This window comes from Hemitrygon akajei, chromosome 2, assembly GCF_048418815.1.
Source record: "Hemitrygon akajei chromosome 2, sHemAka1.3, whole genome shotgun sequence".
Classification (NCBI taxonomy): Eukaryota; Metazoa; Chordata; class Chondrichthyes; order Myliobatiformes; family Dasyatidae; genus Hemitrygon; species Hemitrygon akajei.
Window position 1 is genome coordinate 199,523,507 of NC_133125.1, and position 21,196 is coordinate 199,544,702.

Consider the following 21,196-nt stretch of genomic DNA (forward strand, 5'->3'; position numbering starts at 1 on the left):
GCAGGTGCAGTGAGTATAGAACTGTTGATCAGGTCTGGCACTGCTTGGTGTAGGTTGGAAAACAGATGGGCAGGGGGCTATCACTGTATTCTACGGTGCAGGCATCACTGGGCACAAGTCTGTCTCCCTATAAGAGTAGGGTACATTACATGTGACCTTCGTGCTGTCAGAGGGGTGTGGGTCATGATGGAGCCAACAGGCAGAAAGAGGTACAAGATCTCCAAAAACTGCGTCCTTGAACATAACTGAGATGCTAGGCTCATTTTTACGTGTAGTTACGCTGCCTGAGATGGTTGCAGATCAAAATTAAAATGATTGCAGTATCTCATGGTAGCATAAGGTAACACATATGTATTGTGATAACAAATTTTATCTTGAACTATGAACCTTGACTTTTCTGCCTTTGAAGACTTTCACATCATCAGCATCTTCATTTACAGTATTAGACCATCAGAAATGGGAGAAGAAACTTCCCATCGGAGCTATACTAGTCGTCTACTGTTCGCAAGTGCCAATAAAACACTGATTTAGATCATCTTTCGGAAGCTCGTGAGACCACACTTGGGAGTACGTACACAACGCTGGAAGAACTCAGCAGGTCAGGCAACATCCGTGAGAAAGGAGTAGCCAAAGTTTCAGGCCGAGACCTTTCATCAGGAATGGAGAGTATTGTGTGCAGTTTTGGGCTCCTTATTTTAGAAAGGATATACTGACATTGGAGAGGACTCAGAGAAGATTCACGAGAATGATTCCAGGAATGAAAGGGTTACCGTATGAGGAATTTCTGGCAGCTTTTGGTCTGTATTCCCTGGAGTTCAGGAGAATGAGGGGGATCTCATAGAAACATTCCGAACGTTAAAAGGCCTGGACAGATTAGATTTGGAAAAGTTATTTCCCATGGTAGGGGAGTCTAGGACAAGAGGGCATAACTTCAGGATTGAAGGACGTTCTTTTAGAACTGAGATGTGGAGAAATTACTTTAATCAGAGGGTGGTAAATCTGTGGAATTTGTTGCCACGAGTGGCTGTGGAGGCCAAATCATTGGGTGTATTTAAGGGAGAGATAGATAGGTTCTTGATTATAACCATATAACAATTACAGCACAGAAACAGGCCATCTCGGCCCTTCTAGTCAGTGCTGAATGCTTATTCTCACCTAGTCCCACCGACCTGCACTCAGCCCATAACCCTCCATTCCTTTCCTGTCCATATACCTATCCAATTTTTTTTTTTAATGACAATATCAAAACTGCCTCTACCACTTCTACTGGAAGCTCGTTCCACACAGCTACCACTCTCTGAGTAAAGAAATTCTCCCCCGTGTTACCCCTAAACTTCTGCTCCTTAACTCTCAACTCATGTCATCTTGTTTGAATCTGCCCTACTCTCAATGGAAAAATCTATCCACGTCAACTCTATCTATCCCCCTCATAATTTTAAATACCTCTATCAAGTCCCCCCTCAACCTTCTACGCTCCAAAGAATAAAGACCTAACTTGTTCAGCCTTTCTCTGTAACTTAGGTGCTGAAACACAAATAACATTCTAGTAAATCTTCTCTGTACTCTCTCTATTTTGTTGACATCTTTCCTATAATTCGGTGACCAGAACTGTACACAATACTCCAAATTTGGCCTCACCAATGCCTTGTACAATTTTAACATTACATCCCAACTCCTATACTCAATGCTCTGATTTATAAAGGCCAGCATACCAAAAGCTTTCTTTATCGCCCTATCCACATGAGATTCCACCTTCAGGGAACTATGCACCATCAGGCAGGGCATCAAAGGGTAGGGGTGAAAACAGGGGAGTGGGGTTGACTGGAAGAATTGGATTGGCCCCTGATTGAATGGCGGAGCAGACTCGATGGGCTGAATGGCCTAATTCTGCCCTTATATCTTATGGTCTTATTGTGCGTACATTTGACTAAACGTCCTTTAAATGGTGTAGTTACCTGCCGCTGTCACCTCCTGGGGCAGCTCGTTCGATACACCCACCACCTTCTGTATGTAAACATTGCCCTCAGGGCCCCTTTCATTTCTTTCCCTCTTGCCTCACTTCCACAAACTTACTAACCATGCTCCTACACTCTCATCAAATTCATTAACATGAATAACAAACAGAATGGAGGCAGCAATGATGCCCGAGGTTCAGCACTGGTCACGGACATCCAGTGTGAAAAACAGCCCTTCACTACCACCCTCTGCCTCCAACCACAAACCAATTTAGTATCAGCTCACCCAGGACCTCATGTCATAGGGGCTGATGGTGTGAGGTAAAGTTCAGTATTTGATATTCAAATTATCTCAACAAAACCCCAGCAACTTCTTCCTTGGTTTCCCCACAAGGTCTGAGGATGGACTTGATCAGGCCCCAGGAGTTCATCCAGCTGTACGTGTTTAAGGCTTCCAGCATCACCTCGTTTGTCGTGTTTCAAGACTATACTATTTATCCTCCTCCCTACATTCACCAGCTTCCATTCCCTCCTCCACAGTAAGCACAGATGAGGGGAACCAGACCTCACTCGTCCCTCTTTGCTCCACACACAAACAGTGAGGGGAACTCTTCTCTCACTATTTCTCTTCAGATCAATGGACAGACTAAACTGAGGGAGGATAGAAAGGGCCGGGGGTAAGAGGTGTGGAACAGAAGGGTGTTCCCAAGTAAACAGACATCTTGTGAGTGAGGATCCTGAAGAGAGTTTGGAGGGGTTCGGGATCAGCATGTTCCTGTTGGAGTGAAGGTCAGCACTGATGGGATGAGGGAACCCTGGCTGACGAGGGTTATCCAGACTCTGATCAGGAAAATGATGGATTTGTTTGTCAGGTGAAAATAACTGGGATGGAGCGATTCCCTTGCAAAAATGAAGGAATGTAGGAGTACACTGAAGAGAGGAATTGGGAGGGCAAAAAGAAGACACAAGATTATTTAGCAGATTCTGTGAATCTGTTGGAAGAAAAAGAGTAATTAGTGATGCGTCCCTTGACGGATCAGTTTGAACCTGGGGATTTCAGTGAGGAAAATAGTAATGTCCTGAAACAAAACATCCTGTTTCAACTTTGACCCTCTCACTTTAATGCTTCATCCTCTACTAGTGTCCTCAGAGAGATTACACTGCTGGGCCTGTCTCAAAGTTAGAAGAATAAGAGGTGGTGTGACCGAGACAGACACAGTCTCACAGGGTATTGACAGAGCAGAGGCAGGAATGATGTTTCACCTGGCTCACTCAGAACGCAGTGAAACTCTGGAATTCTCTCCACAAGGTTTCTCAATTTCTGGGGCTCCGTGATAATGGGGGTGGCTCTGAGGTCAAAGGTCAGTCGTTCTGAGTGAAGGACAGGACAGACACAAAGGGCCAAATAGCCACATCTGTTGCTATTTCTTAATACGCGTATCTACATTTGTGCTATTTAATATTTTGGCCTTCGGTCTGTTGGATTACACAACGGGAACCAATGCACTCTGTGCAGAACATCCTCTGTCCCCCATGTTCACTGTATTCAGTCCAATGTTCACAGTAAATTTCTTATCAAACTACATATATTTCACCATATACAAACTGAGATTCACTTTCGTGGGCATTCTCAATAAATCCAACAATCACAATAGAATCAAGGAAAGATTGCACAAACAGGGCAGACAACCAGTGTGCAAAAGACAACAAACTGTAAATACAAGGAGAAAGAAAAACAAGAAATAGTGATAAATAAATAAATAAATATGCAATAAATATCAAGAACATGAGATGAGGTGTACTTGAAAGTGAGTCCACAGGTTGTGGGAACAGTTCAGTGATGGGGCGAGTGAATTTGAAGTTATCTGAACTGGATCATGTGGGTCCTGATGGCAGCAGTGGGAAGAGAGCATGGGCCGGGTGGTGGGGGTTAGGGTTAGGCTGAATCTGAACTGGATCATGTGGGTCCTGATGGCAGCAGTGGGAAGAGAGCATGGGCCGGGTGGTGGGGGTTAGGGTTAGGGTGAATCTGAACTGGATCATGTGGGTCCTGATGACAGCAGTGGGAAGAGAGCATGGGCCGGGTGGTGGGGGTTAGGGTGAATCTGAACTGGATCATGTGGGTCCTGATGGCAGCAGTGGGAAGAGAGCATGGGCCGGGTGGTGGGGGTTAGGGTTAGGGTGAATCTGAACTGGATCATGTGGGTCCTGATGGCAGCAGTGGGAAGAGAGCATGAGCCGGGTGGTGGGGGTTAGGGTGAATCTGAACTGGATCATGTGAGTCCTGATGGCAGCAGTGGGAAGAGAGCATGGGCCGGGTGGTGGGGGTTAGGGTGAATCTGAACTGGATCATGTGGGTCCTGATGGCAGCAGTGGGAAGAGAGCATGGGCCGGGTGGTGGGGGTGTGCAGCTTTCCTGCAACAATGGTCTGTGTAGATGTGCTCAGTGCTGGGGTATTGGTGATTCCAGACCAGACTGTGATGCAGCCAGTCAATATGCTCTCCACCACTCACCTATATAAGTTTGTCAAGGTTTTACATGTTGTGCTGAATCTTGGCAAACCCCGGAGGAAGCAGAAACGCTGTCTGCTTTCTTCAAAATTGTACTGAATCGTTCCGGGCCCCGGTCAGTTCCTCCGAAATGACAACACCGAGGAATTTAAAGTGGCCGACCCTCTCCACCTCCGATCCTCCAGTGTGGACTGGCTCATGGAGCTCTAGTTTCCTCTTCCCGAAGTCAATAATTAGCTCCTCAGTCTTGCTGACATTAGGAGGTTGTTGTTCTGGTGCCTCTCAGCCAGATTTTCAGTCTCCTCCGATACGCTGATTCATCACCACCTTTGACTGGCCTGAGAGAGCGGTGTCACCAGCAAACTTAACCCTGGCATTGGAGCTGTGCTCAGCCACACGGTCAGGAGTGTAAATCGAGTTGAGCAGGGTCCGAGAACACAGCCTTGTGGTGCATCTGAGCTGATGGAGATTGTGGAGCAGACGTTGCCAATCTGACCAGACAAGGGTGGGCAAGTGCAGAAATTGAGGATCCAATTGCACAAGGAGTTATTGAGGCCAAGATCTTGCAGCTTAGTGATTAGTTTTGACAGTATTGAATGCTGAGCTGGCTTTGATAAAGAGAATCCTGATGTGTCCAGGTGTGGCCTGTATCTGGCCACAACCCGCCATTCCCTGTCTGTTCATGTGTCTGTCTGAATGCCACTGAAATGTTGTTCAATCTGCTTCCACCCTCTCCCCTGACAGCACGTTCCGGGCACCGACCATTCTCTGTGTTAGAAAACTTGCCTCATCAATCTCCTTTAAACCTGCTCCTCTCACCTTATATCCACTCCCTGTAGTATTTGACTTTCCCACACTGAGGATAAACAGACTCTGACTGTCTATGATGCCTGTGTCAGCTCTTGCTGACTTTTGCCTCGACAGCTGCTGAGTCACCGTGTTCCCAGACTTCTGTATCTTGTGTAACGCCCTGGGTCGCGTTTTTCCTGTTCTGCGGTAGGTATTTCATTCAGCAGCTCTGTGAGATCAGTCTGTTCTGCTCTCAGCCTGTTCGGCTCATTGTTCAAGATAAGGGATGATGAGGAATGTGTGTCATCCAGTCAGGATGGTGGAACTAGGGGAGGTTTCTCTGGTGAGGGACACTGAAGTTAGGCTTGGGGCTTTTGTCCGGCGGTAGATGAAGAGAGAAGATGCTGGAGAGAACAGGTCGTGAGATTCGATCCGTTGCGGGACCGTGATCCGATGGTCCGGTGCCGAGACCGATTGAGGATCGGTGAATATGGTGAAACGTTGAGTTCCAACTTGTGAACATTTAACTGTTTAATTAAAATGGCCCTTCTCTTTTTGTTTATCTTTACTGACCCTTTAGTTAAGATTCATAAATATATTTCCTCTATTCGATAGTGTCACCCAGTCCAGGCTCTCGACCCCTGTACTCTATCCCCCCTCGACCATCCCATGCTACTTCACTCCTGATGAAAGGTTTCGGCCCGAAACGTCGTCACTACCTCCTCCCATAGATGCTGTCTGGCCTGCTGAGTTCTGCCAGCATTTTGTGTTTTTATTTATCTCCAGCATCTGCAGATTCACTCATGTTGATATTTAAGATACATTGGGTTATTTTCTGATGCAAGTCAAGTCACTTTTTATTGTCATTTCGACCATAACTGCTGGTACAGTACACAATAAAAACGAGACAACGTTTTCAGGACCATGGTGCTGCATGAAACAATACAAAAACTACACTGAACTACGTAAAAAAACACAAAAACTACACTAGACTACAGACCTCCCCAGGACTGCGTAAAGTGCACAAAACAGTGCCGGCATTACAATAAATAATAAACAGGACCATAGGCACAGTAGAGGGCAGTAGGTTGGTGTCAGTCCAGGCTCTGGGTATTGAAGAGTCTGATGGATTGGGGGAATAAACTGTTACACAGTCTGGTCGTGAGAGCCCGAATGCTTCGGAGCCTTTTCCCAGACGGCAGGGGGGAGAAGAGATTGTATGAGGGGTGTGTGGGGTCCTTCACAATGCTGTTTGCTGTGCGGAAGCAGCGTGTCGTGTAAATGTCTGTAATGGTGGGAAGAGAGACGCTGATGATCCTCTCAGCTGACCTCACTATCTGCTGATCCGAGATGGTGCAATTTCTGAACCAGGCAGTGATGCAGCTGCTCAGGATGCTCTCAATGCAACCCTGTAGAATGTGATGAGGATTGGGGGGAGTGGGAGATGGACTTTCCTCAGCCTTCGCAGAAATTAGAGTCGCTGCTGGGCTTTCTTTGCTATGGAGCTAGTGTTGAGGGACCAGGTGAGATTCTCCGCCAGGTGAACACCAAGAAATTTGGTGCTCTTAACGATCTCTACCGAGAAGCTGTCGATGTTCAGCAGGGAGTGGTTGCTCCGTGCCCAACTGAAGTCAACAACTATTTTGTTTTGTTCACATTCAGAGACAGGTTGTTGGCTCCGCACCAGTCCGTTAGCCGCTGCACCTCCTCTAAGTAAGCTGACTTGTCATTCTTGCTGATGAGACCCACCATGGTCGTGTCATCGGTGAACTTGATGATGTGGTTCGAGCTGTGTGTTGCAGTACAGTCGTGGGTCAGCAGAGTGAACAGCAGTGGACTGAGCACGCAACCCTGGGGAGCCCCGTGCTCAGTGTGATGGTGTTGGAGATGCTGCTCCCGATCCGGACTGACTGAGGTCTCCCAGTCAGGAAGTCTAGGATCCAGTTGCAGAGGGAAGTGTTCCGGCCCAGTAGGCTCAGCTTTCCAGTCAGTTTCTGAGTGATGATTGTGTTGAATGCTGAACTGAAGTCTATGAACAGCATCCGAACGTACGTGTCTTTTTTGTGCAGGTGGGTTAGGGCCAGGTGGAGGGTGGTGGCAATGGCATCGTCTGTTGAGCGGTTGGGACGGTACGTGAACTGCAGGGGTCCAGTGAGGGGGGCAGCAGGGTCTTGATGTGCCTCATAGTGAGCTCAGCTCAGGGTATTCACAAACAAAGGAGATGCTGCACACGTGTTCAAGGCCACGAGAAAACACCTCATTAGAACCAGCACAAATGCAATACAGACAGAAAAATCAAAAGTCTGCAGTAGCTGCAGTACAGAATCACAATAGTTCTTGTCATTCACTGAGCCGATCTCCGCAATGTCAGAAGGGCGTCACAGATCCAACAATTTTTCTCACAGATCCCCATCCCTAGTCCCCATCCCCTCGTCCCGATCTTTTCTAAATCTCAGCACTAACAAAAAATGTTGAAATAAACATGCGGAGAATTTAACAGCGGCCGCATATTAAATAGAGGGAATTTTACGGGAGCTGGGGAGAGGGGGTGGTGGCTGGTGGGGAAAATGCCACTAATAACATATTTGGTGAAATCCTGGAGCTGTGACTGTTTTGTGAGATTCCTCCTCGCTCGACCCGTTGTCCAGGCATACCCTGCTGTAACCTCCCTCCATTTCCCAGATCCTCACTCTCTCCCCAGCACTCGTTGTTTGAGCCGAGAAAGTAAAAATCTTAGATCTTTTAGAAGTGGCGGGTCGCTTGCCGAAGTGGGCCGTAAGGTCGGTCAGGACAAATCGAGCATTCGCACAATAAAGCAGAAGGAAGCTGAAATTTTCCGTTCTGCATATTGTTTAGCTCAGAATGACAGACCACACTCTGATCACTTTGGCTTATTGGAACTTTAAAAGCAATGGCATTGACATTGGAATGGGACTGCATTCCCACACTGGTGCTATAGAGATAATTCATCACAGAGCCATTAATATGAAACAGAAAATTTGCCAGCATATCAAGCAGATAAATGGGAAATTGTCTGTTCTGATTCATGAATCAACAAGCCTGCGCATTGAGACCGCACTAATAGTTTATCTGAAATGTGAAAGTGATAAGGAAGGTGATCCCCATTTTATGTTTTTAGATCTAATTGATCTGCCTGATCAGAAAGCTGCAACTATTGAACTGTCTCAATAACCATGGGTTTGATGACTCTTACTTGAAACAGAACCTTGTAGCATTTGCTAGTGATGGGGCGAGTGTAATTCTTGTGTCAAATCTGGTGTCGCTACAATTCTTAAGGAACATTACCCTCAGCTGCTTCATCAAGGACCTTCTGTCCATCGTAAGGTCAGAGGTCGGGATGGTCACTGATGACGACACAATGTTCAGCACCATCTGCCACCCCTCGGGTAATGAAACAGCCCACAACACAAATGCAGCAAGACCTGGACAATATCCAGGCCTGGGATGATAGGTGGCAAGTGACAATCACACCACACAGTGTCAGGCAGTGATGTCTGAGGAAGGAATCTGTGGGAATCATGAGAATTGGGAACATTGCTAAATATTCAAACTAGCTGCCTTACCATTTGGGAAATTACAGTGGTTAGGCCAAGGGAGAAGGTGACTGAGAGGTGACGATATGACAGTCAGGTCAGTGATTAGACTGTGGACGTGTTCAGTCAGCAAGGTGAAGCTCACTGGATCAAAGGTAAACAGGTGGATGTTGGATCGCAGACCACGGCAGGAGAGTTTATCATCAGATAAGGAGAGTCACGGCAGGAAAACAGGGTCAGAAATGAAGACAATGAATTACAGAGAGCATTGGGAAATGACTGTAAGTCAGATCGAGAGAGACCACATAGAAATAATCAAAGGTCAAATATTACAGAGAAATGTAGGCTTCTGATGATATTTTGTGAAATTCACACGTCACCATTGTATAACAGGAACCCGTAAGATCATTGACTCAGTGGAGTATCTCTGAGATCACACTCGAAGTGTTCCCCGATGTTCACTGTAACAGGGTCTGAATAAACTGACTTGTTCCCGAAACTCACCACTGCTGTCTGGCAGGTTCTTTCTGTGCTGTTCCATCTGAACCGTGTTTAAGTGGGAGACGGGTCCCCACACCCACAACCCAACCCCCAGTCCCTCTGTCCCTCGAGCTGCTGTTGTGGACGCTGCCTGATGAAGACTGTCAGACTCAGCGACGTGGAGATTGCAGAGCAACACACTCAAAATACTGGAGGAACTCAGGGGGTCAGGCAGCAGCTGTGGAGAGGATAACGGTCGTCGTTTCAGACCCAGACCCTTCAACGCTGTTTATTCCTCTCCATATGCTGCCTGACCGGCTGAGTTCCTCCAGGATATTGTGTGTGTTGCTCTGGAATTCCAGCATCTGCAAAATCTCCTGCGTTTGTGAGTGGAGATTCCAGCCCAGTGCCCCTGCTCTCTGGGGCTGACGGGGTTCAGAAGACAGGCAGGGGGAAATCATTTCCACACGTGGGCCCTGTTCAGAACAAGTGAGACCGGACCTATGGAGCCGGGATGTATATGGTGAAGTCAAGAGGGAAATGGAAATCAGGAGATGAATGTTTTCCACACGGTGACGTACAATGTCCAGTCCTGTGGTGATTCCTGCAGACACATCTTTGTCGTCGCCACAGCATCAGTCTCCTCACAGCAGATTCCCTCCACTTCCCGTGTCCCATACCATTAACTGATTCAATAGTTGCTATAAATTTACATTAACCACCGTTTTTACACCTCAGTCTGACTATCTTCAGTCCTCAAGGTGAACAAAATGAGCTTTTGAGGAACACCAAGGGTCAGGCAGCATCTGTGGAGAGAAATGGACAATCGACATTTCCGGTCGAGATCCTTCACCTGGACTGTCTCAACCCAGAATATCTCCTTTTTTTCTCCACAAATGCTGTCTGACCGCTGAGTTCCTTCCAGACTATAGACAATAGACAGTGGGAGCAGGAGTATGCCATTCGGCCCTTCCAGCCAGCACCGCCATTCACTGTGATCATGGCTGATCATACACAATCAGTACCCCATTCCTGCCCTCTCCCCATATCCCTTGACCCCGCTATCTATAAGAGCTCTATCTAACTCTCTCTTGAATGCATCCAGAGACTTGGCCTGCACTGCCTTCTGGGGCAGAGCATTCCACATATCCACCACTCTCTGGGTGAAAAAGTTTTTCCGCATCTCTGTTCTAAATGGCCTACCCCTTATTCTTAAACTGTGGCCTCTAGTTCTGGACTCACCCATCAGCGGGAACATGCTTCCTGCCTCTAGCGTGTCCAATCCCTTAAAAATCTTATATGTTTCAATCAGATCCCCTCTCATCCTTCGAAATTCCAGTGTAGACAAGCCCAGTCGCTCCAATCTTTCAACATATGACAGTCCCGCCATCCCGGGAATTAACCTTGTGAACCTACGCTGCACTCCCTCAATAGCAAGAATCTCGTGCATTTACAGTCCCTTGTGCCCCTCTTTTCAGGACTTGCCCCTTCAGTTCTGCCGTAGACTGAACCAAGCTCTTCTCTCCGGCTTTATCTATGTTAGACTTGTTTAATGTGTTTCTCATCGCTGCTGTGAGAATGAACACGATTCCTGCTCACTGAAAAGGAACGTTCATTCCCCAGACTGCAGCGCCCCTGGTGGACAGCCGCGGTATTGCAGCGCCCCGGTGGACAATCCCGGGACCGCAGCGCCCCTGGTGGACAGTCCCGGTACCGCAGCGCCCCTGGTGGACAGTCCCGGTACCGCAGGCTTCGGCAGCTCCCCGGAAGTGAAAGGACCCTGAACCCGGAAGTACCGGGAGTTAACATGGCTTCCAAAGGACAGGTCGAGAGTTTAACCGAGGAGGTAACTTGTCCCATCTGCCTGGATTTCTTCACCGATCCGGTCATACTGGAGTGTGGACACAACTACTGCCGCTCCTGTATCACTCGGTGTTGGGAGAGGAAGGAGAGAAACTCCTGCCCGGAATGTAGAGAGGAGTTTGCAGACCGCACCCTCAAGGTCAATCGGGCCTTGGCAAATCTGTCTGAGAAAGCTCGAAAACTAAACCTGAATCTCAAAGGGAAGGAAAGTAAACTTCACTGCGAGAAACATGAGGAAGAACTGAAGCTGTTTTGTGAGACGGACAAGACACTGATCTGCCTGATCTGTAGAGATGCGCGGGAACACAAGTCTCACAACTTCATGCCGATTAACGAAGCCGCTGAAATCTACAAGGTAAAACTAACCAGGTTTTGATCAGCTGTTTACTTGGTTGCATATTTTGGTCTAATGTCTTCACTCTCTGATTCCCAGGGTCGGGTTAAATCTTCCTTAGACTCTCTCACTAAAAAGAAATCGGACTTCGAGGAGATGGAGCAACAACAGAAAGAGAAGATTTCTGGAGTTCGGGTGAGGCTCCTGAGCAGAATTTACCAATTCGATGTGAAGTTTTGTTCCCTTTAATGCAGAATAGCGGAATATCGCAGCTCCAGTAACCTGGGATTGATCCTGACCCCTGGAGCCGTCTGCGTGGAGTTTGCATGTTCTCCCCGTATCCAGTACCTTCCTTTAGCCCACATTGCCTGGTTGAACGGTAAATTGGCCACTGTAATTAAACTTGTGAAGTTGGGTGTCTGTGAATCAGGTTGGAGTTAGTGGGTCAGAGACGGAATGTATGTTTCTGGGAGACGTGGGGGAATGTGATGGAGGGGATTGATCTGAGAACCAGCATAGACTTCAGTGGGCTGAATGGTTACCTGCCATGTCAGAAGGAAATACAACACTAATCTGTTATAGTAAACTGGCCTCTCCTTTCATTGACAGGAACAGTCACACAGATTTCAGTCCCACATCACATCCCATTTTGCTGAACTGCGCCGGGTTCTCACCGAGAAAGAGCAGCGCGCACTCCGAGATCTCAGGGAAGAGGAGGAGAGGATTCTGAATCCAATGGAAAAAAATCTTCGAGAGATTCAAGAGAATTTAAATTCTATCCAGGAGGAAATCTCGAAGTTACAGGAACGGATGGGTCAACACGAAAATATCATGTTCCTCATGGTGAGAGATTTCAGTTTGGTTCTGTGAATGTGCAGAGTCACAAAATGATGCATTTTATCACAAATACTGTAGTTGGAAACTGATTTCCACCATGTGGAACTGTTCAGAATTGTCATCGTCCCAAACCGGCCTCCCACAACATCTGTACATCACAGGACAGTCTGCAACCTTCTCAGGAATGAGTTACTCTGATCAGAGGCTGTGATTCCCACGTATAATATCCCCGATACTCAGAGTAACGCCCAGTTACAGTCACAGGCTGTGAGTGTGTTCTGATATTCTCTTCACCACGTTTCTTGTGGGATTTATTAACAACCATCTGGTGTTTTATCTTTGACTTTTGGTCTCACAGAAGCAGAAATATTTTCTCCACTCCCACCCCATCAAATCCATTCGGAATGTCAAATTCCTCCATCTGATCCTCCCTGACATCGTATCCGGATAACAATACACAACCTGTCCAGGCTCTCCTGTACGTTCTATCCTCTCAGTTATGGTATAAATCTCATAAACACTCCTTGTACTTTCTCCCGTGGTTCTGTGTCCCTCTTTCTCCATTTGTTTCAGTGGGAGAGAGTTAAGTGGGAATTTTCAGCAGCTTGTAATAACTTGTCTCAGATTCCTGCTGTTCGGATGCCGACAGTCAGTCTCAGTCAATTGAGATCTGTGTTTTATTTATTACAGGAGGAAGCTCGTCAGAAGAGGAGGTAGGACATGGTCTTTACTGAAACTCTGTATGGATGTGTAAAATAGTTCAAATATCACTGATGTTCAGTTTATAACTAGATGTATAATATTTACAGGATTAGTGATGAAGAACAGACATTGTCAGTGACAGATGGTGCCCTGTTGGCTGAAAAATTCTATCACCCCTATTTGTTCGACACAGCATTGGGAGAAGCGTTGGACAGCATTAAACGAGGTAAAACATACAGATTCATTCCGGCACTAATCACACCTGCCGGGAGGCATCAATGCCACATGGTCAGCTGGAGATGTCAGGCCCTTGAACACACCAAACCAGGGACAAATACAAACAATTCACTGGTCGAATCACTGCATCCTGATCCCATTTGCACTGGACAAACAAGCCAATGCACGAGTTTGAATCCTGACGTGGTAGCTCTGGAATTAATATTCCATTAATGACATTAAAGGGGATAAAATCTGGTATCACTGTGGTGACAGGGATTGTCAGAATAATACACCAGTCCTTCGTGCCCCTTCCCCTGTCTGACCTGTCCGTGACCGCAGTCTGATTGACTCAGCTCTGCCCCCTGCTGGACTCGCCAGTCTCACTGTTGTCATCAAACCACCACATTGAAGCATCGTCAGACTGAACCCGGACACACCAATCAGCATTAACACTGGTGGACACAGCATAACCGGTCTGGCAAATCTCCCTCACACACATTCACAAGAAGGTTCAGCAGATTGTAGTCAGAGCCTCAACATTGCACATTGTTAGTCCCCTCGGTAACCTGGAAACTATTCTCTTCAGACACAGTGAATGGTTTCTATTTGAACAATTCACACACGTGTCACACATTGTCAACACACACTGGACATGTGAAGACACACTGTAACATACAAATAGTTCAATGTGCACGCTCACCTTCATTGTGTACACACACTCACTGATATTTGCCACAACCAACACACACACAAACACAATGACACATATGCAAATGCACCATCAGAGTGGGACACATTGTCAGAGACACAGACAAATTTCCGTGTGTTTGTCCCATATCCTTCTAACCATTGCCTATTGTTGTACCTGTCTAAATTGATTTTATAATATTTTAATTTTATCTCTTTCTACGGCTTCCTTTGGCAGCAAATTCCACACGTACCCACTTCCCTCACCGTGAGGAAGTTGCCCTGCAGATCCCTTGAAAAACTTTTCCCCTCTCACCTTCAATCTCTGCCCTCTAGTTCTGGACTCCCCTGGAGTTCCCTGGTGTGACCTTCCAGCCCTTCTTACGGCAGCACCTGAGCCACCCTCCAGTCTTCCAGCAGCTCACCTGTGGGGAAATGTGAAGCAAATATATCTGCCAGAGTCTCTGCAAATTCACCCTCTGTCCTAATGTGGGGAGAGGGTTTGTGGGAAAGGAGACCTTTATCACCCATATTCATCCCCCTTCACCTTCTGTTTCCATCTACACACACAGTTCACCACAGGCTTTCCACCCCTCCCCATCTGGTCCTGGTTCCATCTGCCATTCATCTCTCCCCTAATGGTTCCCATTGTCATAAACAGAAAAAAGTCTGCAGATGCTGGAAATCCAAATCACCACACACAAAATGCTGGAGGAACTCAGCAGGTCAGGCAGCATCTATTGGAATGAATAAACAGTTGATGTTTTGGGCTGTGATCCTTTTTCAGGACTAAAATTGAAGGGGGGAGATGCCAGAATAAAAAGGTGGGGAGAGGGGAGAGAGGCTAGCTGGAAGGTGATAGGTGAAGCCAGGGGGTGGGAAAGCTGAAGGGCTGGAGAGGAAAGAATCTTATCAGAGAGGAGAGGGAACCCGGGGAGTAGTGGTAGGGAGGTGGGAAGACATTATATGCCAGAGTGGGGAATAGAAGAAGAGGGGAGGGGTGAGAAAAATTTTACCTGAAGAAGAAATCAATATTCATGCCATCAGGTCAGAGGCTACCCAGGCAGAATACAAGGTGTTCTCCTCCATCCTGAGGATGGCCTCATCTTGGCGCAAGAGGCGGCCATGGACCGACATTTTGGAATGGGAATTAAAATGTTTGGTCACTGGGAAGTTCCCCTTTGGGCGGATAGAGTGGAACCTCCTTTACCGATCATATTCCAGCACAGGTTGGCCTTTGAGCTCCTGTTTTTCACCCTCCCACAGCTGTCTCCCACCTTCCCTGCAACCCCGCTCCGACTAGCGATCAAAACTTTCATTGTGTTGGTCTCCACCTGTCATTCATTTCCCAGTGACTCCCAACTCCACAGTCCACACTCCCCACCCTTCCACTACCTCGAGCAACCTGCCTGACATCTTTCACCAATCTTCAGTCCACAGTCACTTCAGACTCCTGTCTCATCACTCCCCTTCTCCTCTGCTCAATCTAACCCCTCATAACCTTATATATTTCAGTCAGATCACCTCCCAGTCCATTTACCTGCATTTGGCCCGTATCCTTCTAAACCTCCCCGTCATCATTTCTCAGTCCCAGGCCTCAACGCCTCTTCTATGCCAGTTCCACAGGGCCCTCAATTCCCCCGTGTTACAGAAGATGATCAACCTCATTTTCTACCACATTACAGAAGCAAATGTGCTTCAGGTCCTAAAATGCAGAAAGGGAGACAAATCCCCAGGTCCTGATCAAGTGTATCCCAGGACATTGTGGAAAGCTCAGGAGGAGAGTGTGGAGCCCATTTTGGAGACGTGTGTCATTGATAACTATGGGTGAGGGGCTAGAAGACTGGAGGGAGACTAATGTTGAACATTTATTGAAGATTGACTGTAGGGAAAAGTCTGGGAAGTACAGACTGGTGAGCCTAATGTCAGTGGAGGGTACATTAATGGCGGGGATTCTGAGAGACAGGATCTACATTCATTTGGAAAGGTGAGGACTAATCAGGGATACCCAGCTTGGATTTCTGTATGGACGTTACGGTAGCATAGTGGTTAACACAACGCTTTACAGTATCAGCGACCCGGGTTCATGTCCCGTCACTGGCTGTAAGGAGTTTGTACGTTCTCCCCGTGACCGTGTGGATTTCCTCTGGGTTCTCCGGTTTCACAGTTCAAACCCGTACCGGATGGCAGGTTAATTGGTCATTGTAACTTGTCCCATGGCCAGGCTCGGATTAAATCAGGGGTTGCTGGGTGGTGGGGGTTATTGTAACTTGTCTCATGGTCAGGCTGAGATTAAATCAGGGGTTGCTGGGTGGTGGGGGTCATTGTAACTTGTCCCATGGTCAGGCTCGGATTAAATCAGGGGTTGCTGGGTGGTGAGGGTCATTGTAACTTGTCCCATGGTCAGGCTCGGATTAAATCAGGGGTTGCTGGGTGGTGAGGGTCATTGTAACTTGTCCCATGGTCAGGCTCGGATTAAATCAGGGGTTGCTGGGTGGTGGGGGTCAATGTAACTTGTCCCATGGTCAGGCTCGGATTAAATCAGGGATTGCTGGGTGGTGGGGGTCATTGTAACTTGTCCCATGGTCAGGCTCGGATTAAATCAGGGATTGCTGGGTGGTGGGGGTCATTGTAACTTGTCCCATGGTCAGGCTCGGATTAAATCAGGGGTTGCTGGGTGGTGGGGGTCATTGTAACTTGTCCCATGGTCAGGCTCGGATTAAATCAGGGTTTGCTGGGTGGTGGGGGTCATTGTAACTTGTCCCATGGTCAGGCTCGGATTAAATCAGGGGTTGCTGTGTGGTGGGGGTCATTGTAACTTGTCCCATGGTCAGGCTCGGATTAAATCAGGGGTTGCTGTGTGGTGGGGGTCATTGTAACTTGTCCCATGGTCAGGCTCGGATTAAATCGGGTTGCTGGGTGGTGGGGGTCGAAGGGCTGGAAGGGCCTATTCCGTGCTGTATCTCAATAAATAAATTACAGCTGATGGAAGTGCAGTAGTCATCGTCTCCATGGAGTTTAGGGAGGGATTTGACAAGGCAGCAGAGAGTTAGATCACATGGGATACAGTACGATCTGGAATAGGATACAGAGTTGTCTGGGTGGAGTCCTGTGACCAGTGGTTGTGCTGCAGAGATCGGTGCTGGGTCCACTGTTTTTCATCATTCATATGAACGATTAAGAGAGAATGTAGGTGACGTGTTTAGTAGGTTTGTGAAGGACTCTATAATTGGTGGTTTCATGGACAGTGAAGAGGTTATTTATTTATTTAGAGACAGTGTGAAACAGGCCTTCCCAGACCAACGACCCGCTCCACCCAGCACCCCAACTATTTAAAACCAGCCTAATCACGGGGCAATGTACAATGACCATTTAACCTACAAACCGTTATGTCTTTGTACGAGCGTCACAGAGTGATAGAAACTAACAGCACAGGCCCTTCAGCCCACCTGGTCTATACCGAAGCATTTAAACTACCTGCTCCCATCGACCTGCACCAGGACCATGACTCTCTAATTCTCTGCTTCTCCCCCCAGTCTCTGTCACCCTGGATGTGGAAACGGCGCATCCGGCACTCGAGGTGTCTGAGGATAGGAAGAGTGTGAGACGGACCGGGACCTGGAGGAATCTCCCTGACACCGGGAAGAGGTTCACAATCCGGCTTTGTGTGCTGGGATCGGAGGGATTCACATCAGGGACACATTACTGGGAGGTGGAGGTGATGGGGAATGGGGGCTGGTGTCTGGGAGTCGCCGCAGAGTCTGTGGAGAGGAAGGGAGAACTCAGAAAGAGTCCGGAGAACGGTTTCTGGATCATCGAGCGTATTAATGACAAGATGCGGGTCTACACCTCCCCTGGGTTCCGTCACCCGGCCGGTCCCATCCCCAGGAGGGTGGGAGTTTATCTCAGTTATGAGTCCGGGATAATTTCATTTTACAATGTGGAGACCAAGTCCCATCTCCACACCTTCAGTGGGAATGAATTTACGGAGAAACTTTATCCTTTATTGGAGACTTGGGATATAAACAAGTGGCTGAGAATCAGCTCCGGATCCGCTCCGGGTCTGTAAACGGGTCAGGTCCGGGACCAGAGTCAGGAGTAAGTCAGTGTAAATATAAATGTGCGGAGAGTGAAATAAACACGATGTGAGAAATATCGATCCATTAATTTTAACCCGTTCACCGCATCCGTCAACGGAACAGAAACACTGCGGATTCAGCAGCAGCCGCGGGCAGTGGGTCCTGAGCTCCCCGGCTCCCCCGGGTACTAAGGTCCACCGGGACTGACAGGGTAACTGGGGCAAGTGATGGTGCTGCTGACTGGGAGAGGGAGGTCAGGGTGAATCTTGGTAAGACACAAAGCGCCTGGGTCTCCCAGCGTGTCAGGTAACATCTGTGTAGGCAAATGGCTAGGTGATGGGTGGATCCAGGTAGATGAGGGAGGGGTGGAGTGTGGAAGTGAGTCAGATACTGGGAGGTGTCAGTGTCAGGGACAAAGGGCTGAAGATTTTGGAATCTGACAGGAGGGGAAAGTGGAGCCTGGAGTAAAGGGAGGGAGGTGGGGAGGAGTGTGTGGGTGGTGGGCAGATGGAGAGGGTGGGGAGGAGTGTGTGGGGGATGGGCAGATGGAGAGGGTAGGGAGGAGTGTGTGGAGGGATGGGAAGATGGAGAGGGTGGGGAGGAGTGTGTGGGGTGATGGACAGCTGGAGAGGGTGGGGAGGAGTGTGTAGGTGATGGGAAGATGGAGAGAGTGGGGAGGAGTGTGTGGGGGGATGGACAGATGGAGAGGGTGGGGAGGAGTGTGTCGGGTGATGGACAGATGCAGAGGGTAGGGAGGAGTGTGTGGGTGGTTGGCAGATGGAGAGTGTGGTTGGGGTGATGGACAGATGGAGAGTGTGGGGAGTAGTCTGTGGGGTGATGGACAGATGGAGAGGGTGGGGAGGAGTGTGTGGGTGATGGACAGATGGAGAGGGTGGGGAGGAGTGTGTGGGTGATGGACAGATGGAGATAGTGGGGAGGAGTGTGTGGATGATGGGCAGATAGAGAAGCTGGGGAGGAGTGTGGGTGACGGGAAGATGGAGAGGGTGGGGAGGAGTGTGTGGGGGATGGACAGATGGAGAGGGTGGGGAGGAGTGTGTGGGGGGATGGGCAGATGGAGAGGGTGGGGAGGAGTGTGTGGGGGATGGACAGATGGAGAGGGTGGGGAGGAGTGTGTGGGGGGATGGGCAGATAGAGAGGGTGGGGAGGAGTGTGTGGGTGATGGACAGATGGAGAGGGTGGGGAGGAGTGTGTGGGTGATGGGCAGATGGAGAGGGTGGCGTGTGGGGCATGGGAAGATGGAGAGGGTGGGGAGGAGTGTGTGGGTGATGGACAGATAGAGAGGCTGGGGAGGAGTGTGGGTGACGGGAAGATGGAGAGGGTGGGGAGGAGTGTGTGTGATGGGCAGATGGAGAGGGTGGCGTGTGGGGCATGGGAAGATGGAGAGGGTGGGGAGGAGTGTGTGGGGGATGGACAGATGGAGAGGGTGGGGAGGAGTGTGTGGGGTGATGGACAGATGGAGAGGGTGGGGAGGAGTGTGTGGGTGATGGGAAGATGGAGAGTGTGGGGAGGAGTGTGTGGGGTATGGACAGATGGAGAGGGTGGGGAGTGTGTGGGTGATGGGAAGATGCAGAGGGTGGGGAGGAGTGTGTGGGTGATGGGAAGATGCAGAGGGTGGGGAGGAGTGTGTGGGTGATGGACAGATGGAGAGGGTGGGGAGGAGTGTGTGGGGTGATGGACAGATGGAGAGAGTGGGGAGGAGTGTGTGGGTGATGGGAAGATGGAGAGTGTGGGGAGGAGTGTGTGGGTGATGGACAGATAGAGAGGCTGGGGAGGAGTGTGGGTGACGGGAAGATGGAGAGGGTGGGGAGGAGTGTGTGGGGGATGGACAGATGGAGAGGGTGGGGAGGAGTGTGTGGGGTGATGGACAGATGGAGAGGGTGGGGAGGAGTGTGTGGGGTGATGGACAGATGGAGAGTGTGGGGAGGAGTGTGTGGGGGATGGACAGATGGAGAGGGTGGGGAGGAGTGTGTGGGGGATGGACAGATGGAGAGGGTGGGGAGGAGTGTGTGGGGTGATGGACAGATGGAGAGAGTGGCGTGTGGGGCATGGGAAGATGGAGAGGGTGGGGAGGAGTGTGTGGGTGATGGACAGATAGAGAGGCTGGGGAGGAGTGTGGGTGACGGGAAGATGGAGAGGGTGGGGAGGAGTGTGTGGGGGATGGACAGATGGAGAGGGTGGGGAGGAGTGTGTGGGGTATGGACAGATGGAGAGGGTGGGGAGGAGTGTGTGGGTGATGGGCAGATGGAGAGGGTGGCGTGTGGGGCATGGGAAGATGGAGAGGCTGGGGAGGAGTGTGGGGGTGACGGGAAGATGGAGAGGGTGGGGAGGAGTGTGTGGGGGATGGACAGATGGAGAGGGTGGGGAGGAGTGTGTGGGGTATGGACAGATGGAGAGGGTGGGGAGGAGTGTGTGGGGTGATGGACAGATGGAGAGAGTGGGGAGGAGTGTGTGGGTGATGGGAAGATGGAGAGTGTGGGGAGGAGTGTGTGGGTGGTGGGCAGATGGAGAGTGTGGTTGGGGTGATGGACAGATGGAGAGGGTGGGGAGGAGTTTGTGTGGGATGGGAAGATGGAGAGTGTGGGGGATGGGCAGATGGAGAAGGTGGGGAGGAGTGTGTGGTGTGATGGAAAGATGGAGAGAGTGGGGTATGGGAAGATGGAGAGGGTGAGGAGGAGTGTGTGGGGGGGATGGACAGATGGAGAGGGTGGGGAGGAGTGTGTGGGCGATGGACAGATGGAGAGGGTGGGGAGGAGTGTGTGGGTGATGGACAGATGGAGAAGTTGGGGAGGAGTGTGTGGGTGATGGACAGATGGAGAAGGTGGGGAGGAGTGTGTGGGTGATGGACAGATGGAGAGGGTGGGGAGGAGTGTGTGGAGGATGGGAAGATGGAGAGGGTGGGGAGGAGTGTGTGGGTGGAGGGAAGATGGAGAGGGTGGGGAGGAGTGTGTGGATGGTGGGCAGATGGAGAGGGTGGGGAGGAGTGTGTGGGGGGATGGACAAATGGACAGGGTGGGGAGGAGTGTGTGGGGTGATGGACAGATGGAGAGGGTGGGGAGGAGTGTGTGGGTCGTGGGAAGATGGAGTGGGTAGGGAGGAGTGTGTGGGTGATGGGAAGAATGGGAGGGTGGGGAGGAGTGTGTGGGTGATGGACAGATGGAGAGGGTG

The 21,196-nt window shown here is 49.5% G+C and overlaps 1 protein-coding gene across 2 annotated transcripts; it reads left to right on the plus strand.

Annotated features, from left to right (window-relative positions):
- The first annotated feature begins 11,061 nt into the window (after positions 1 to 11,061).
- Positions 11,062 to 18,084, plus strand: LOC140738207 (nuclear factor 7, brain-like). Of its 2 annotated transcripts, none has more exons than XM_073065317.1 (6): positions 11,062 to 11,507; positions 11,586 to 11,681; positions 12,096 to 12,329; positions 13,014 to 13,036; positions 13,133 to 13,251; positions 17,468 to 18,084. In XM_073065317.1, exons 1-6 carry the CDS (start codon positions 11,097 to 11,099, stop codon positions 17,998 to 18,000), a joined length of 1,416 nt encoding a protein of 471 aa, XP_072921418.1. In that variant the 5' UTR covers positions 11,062 to 11,096; the 3' UTR covers positions 18,001 to 18,084. The 2 variants fall into 2 exon arrangements, with proteins under 2 accessions (XP_072921418.1, XP_072921424.1); XM_073065323.1 differs by having other exon boundaries at positions 12,102 to 12,329.
- The last annotated feature ends 3,112 nt before the right edge of the window (positions 18,085 to 21,196 follow it).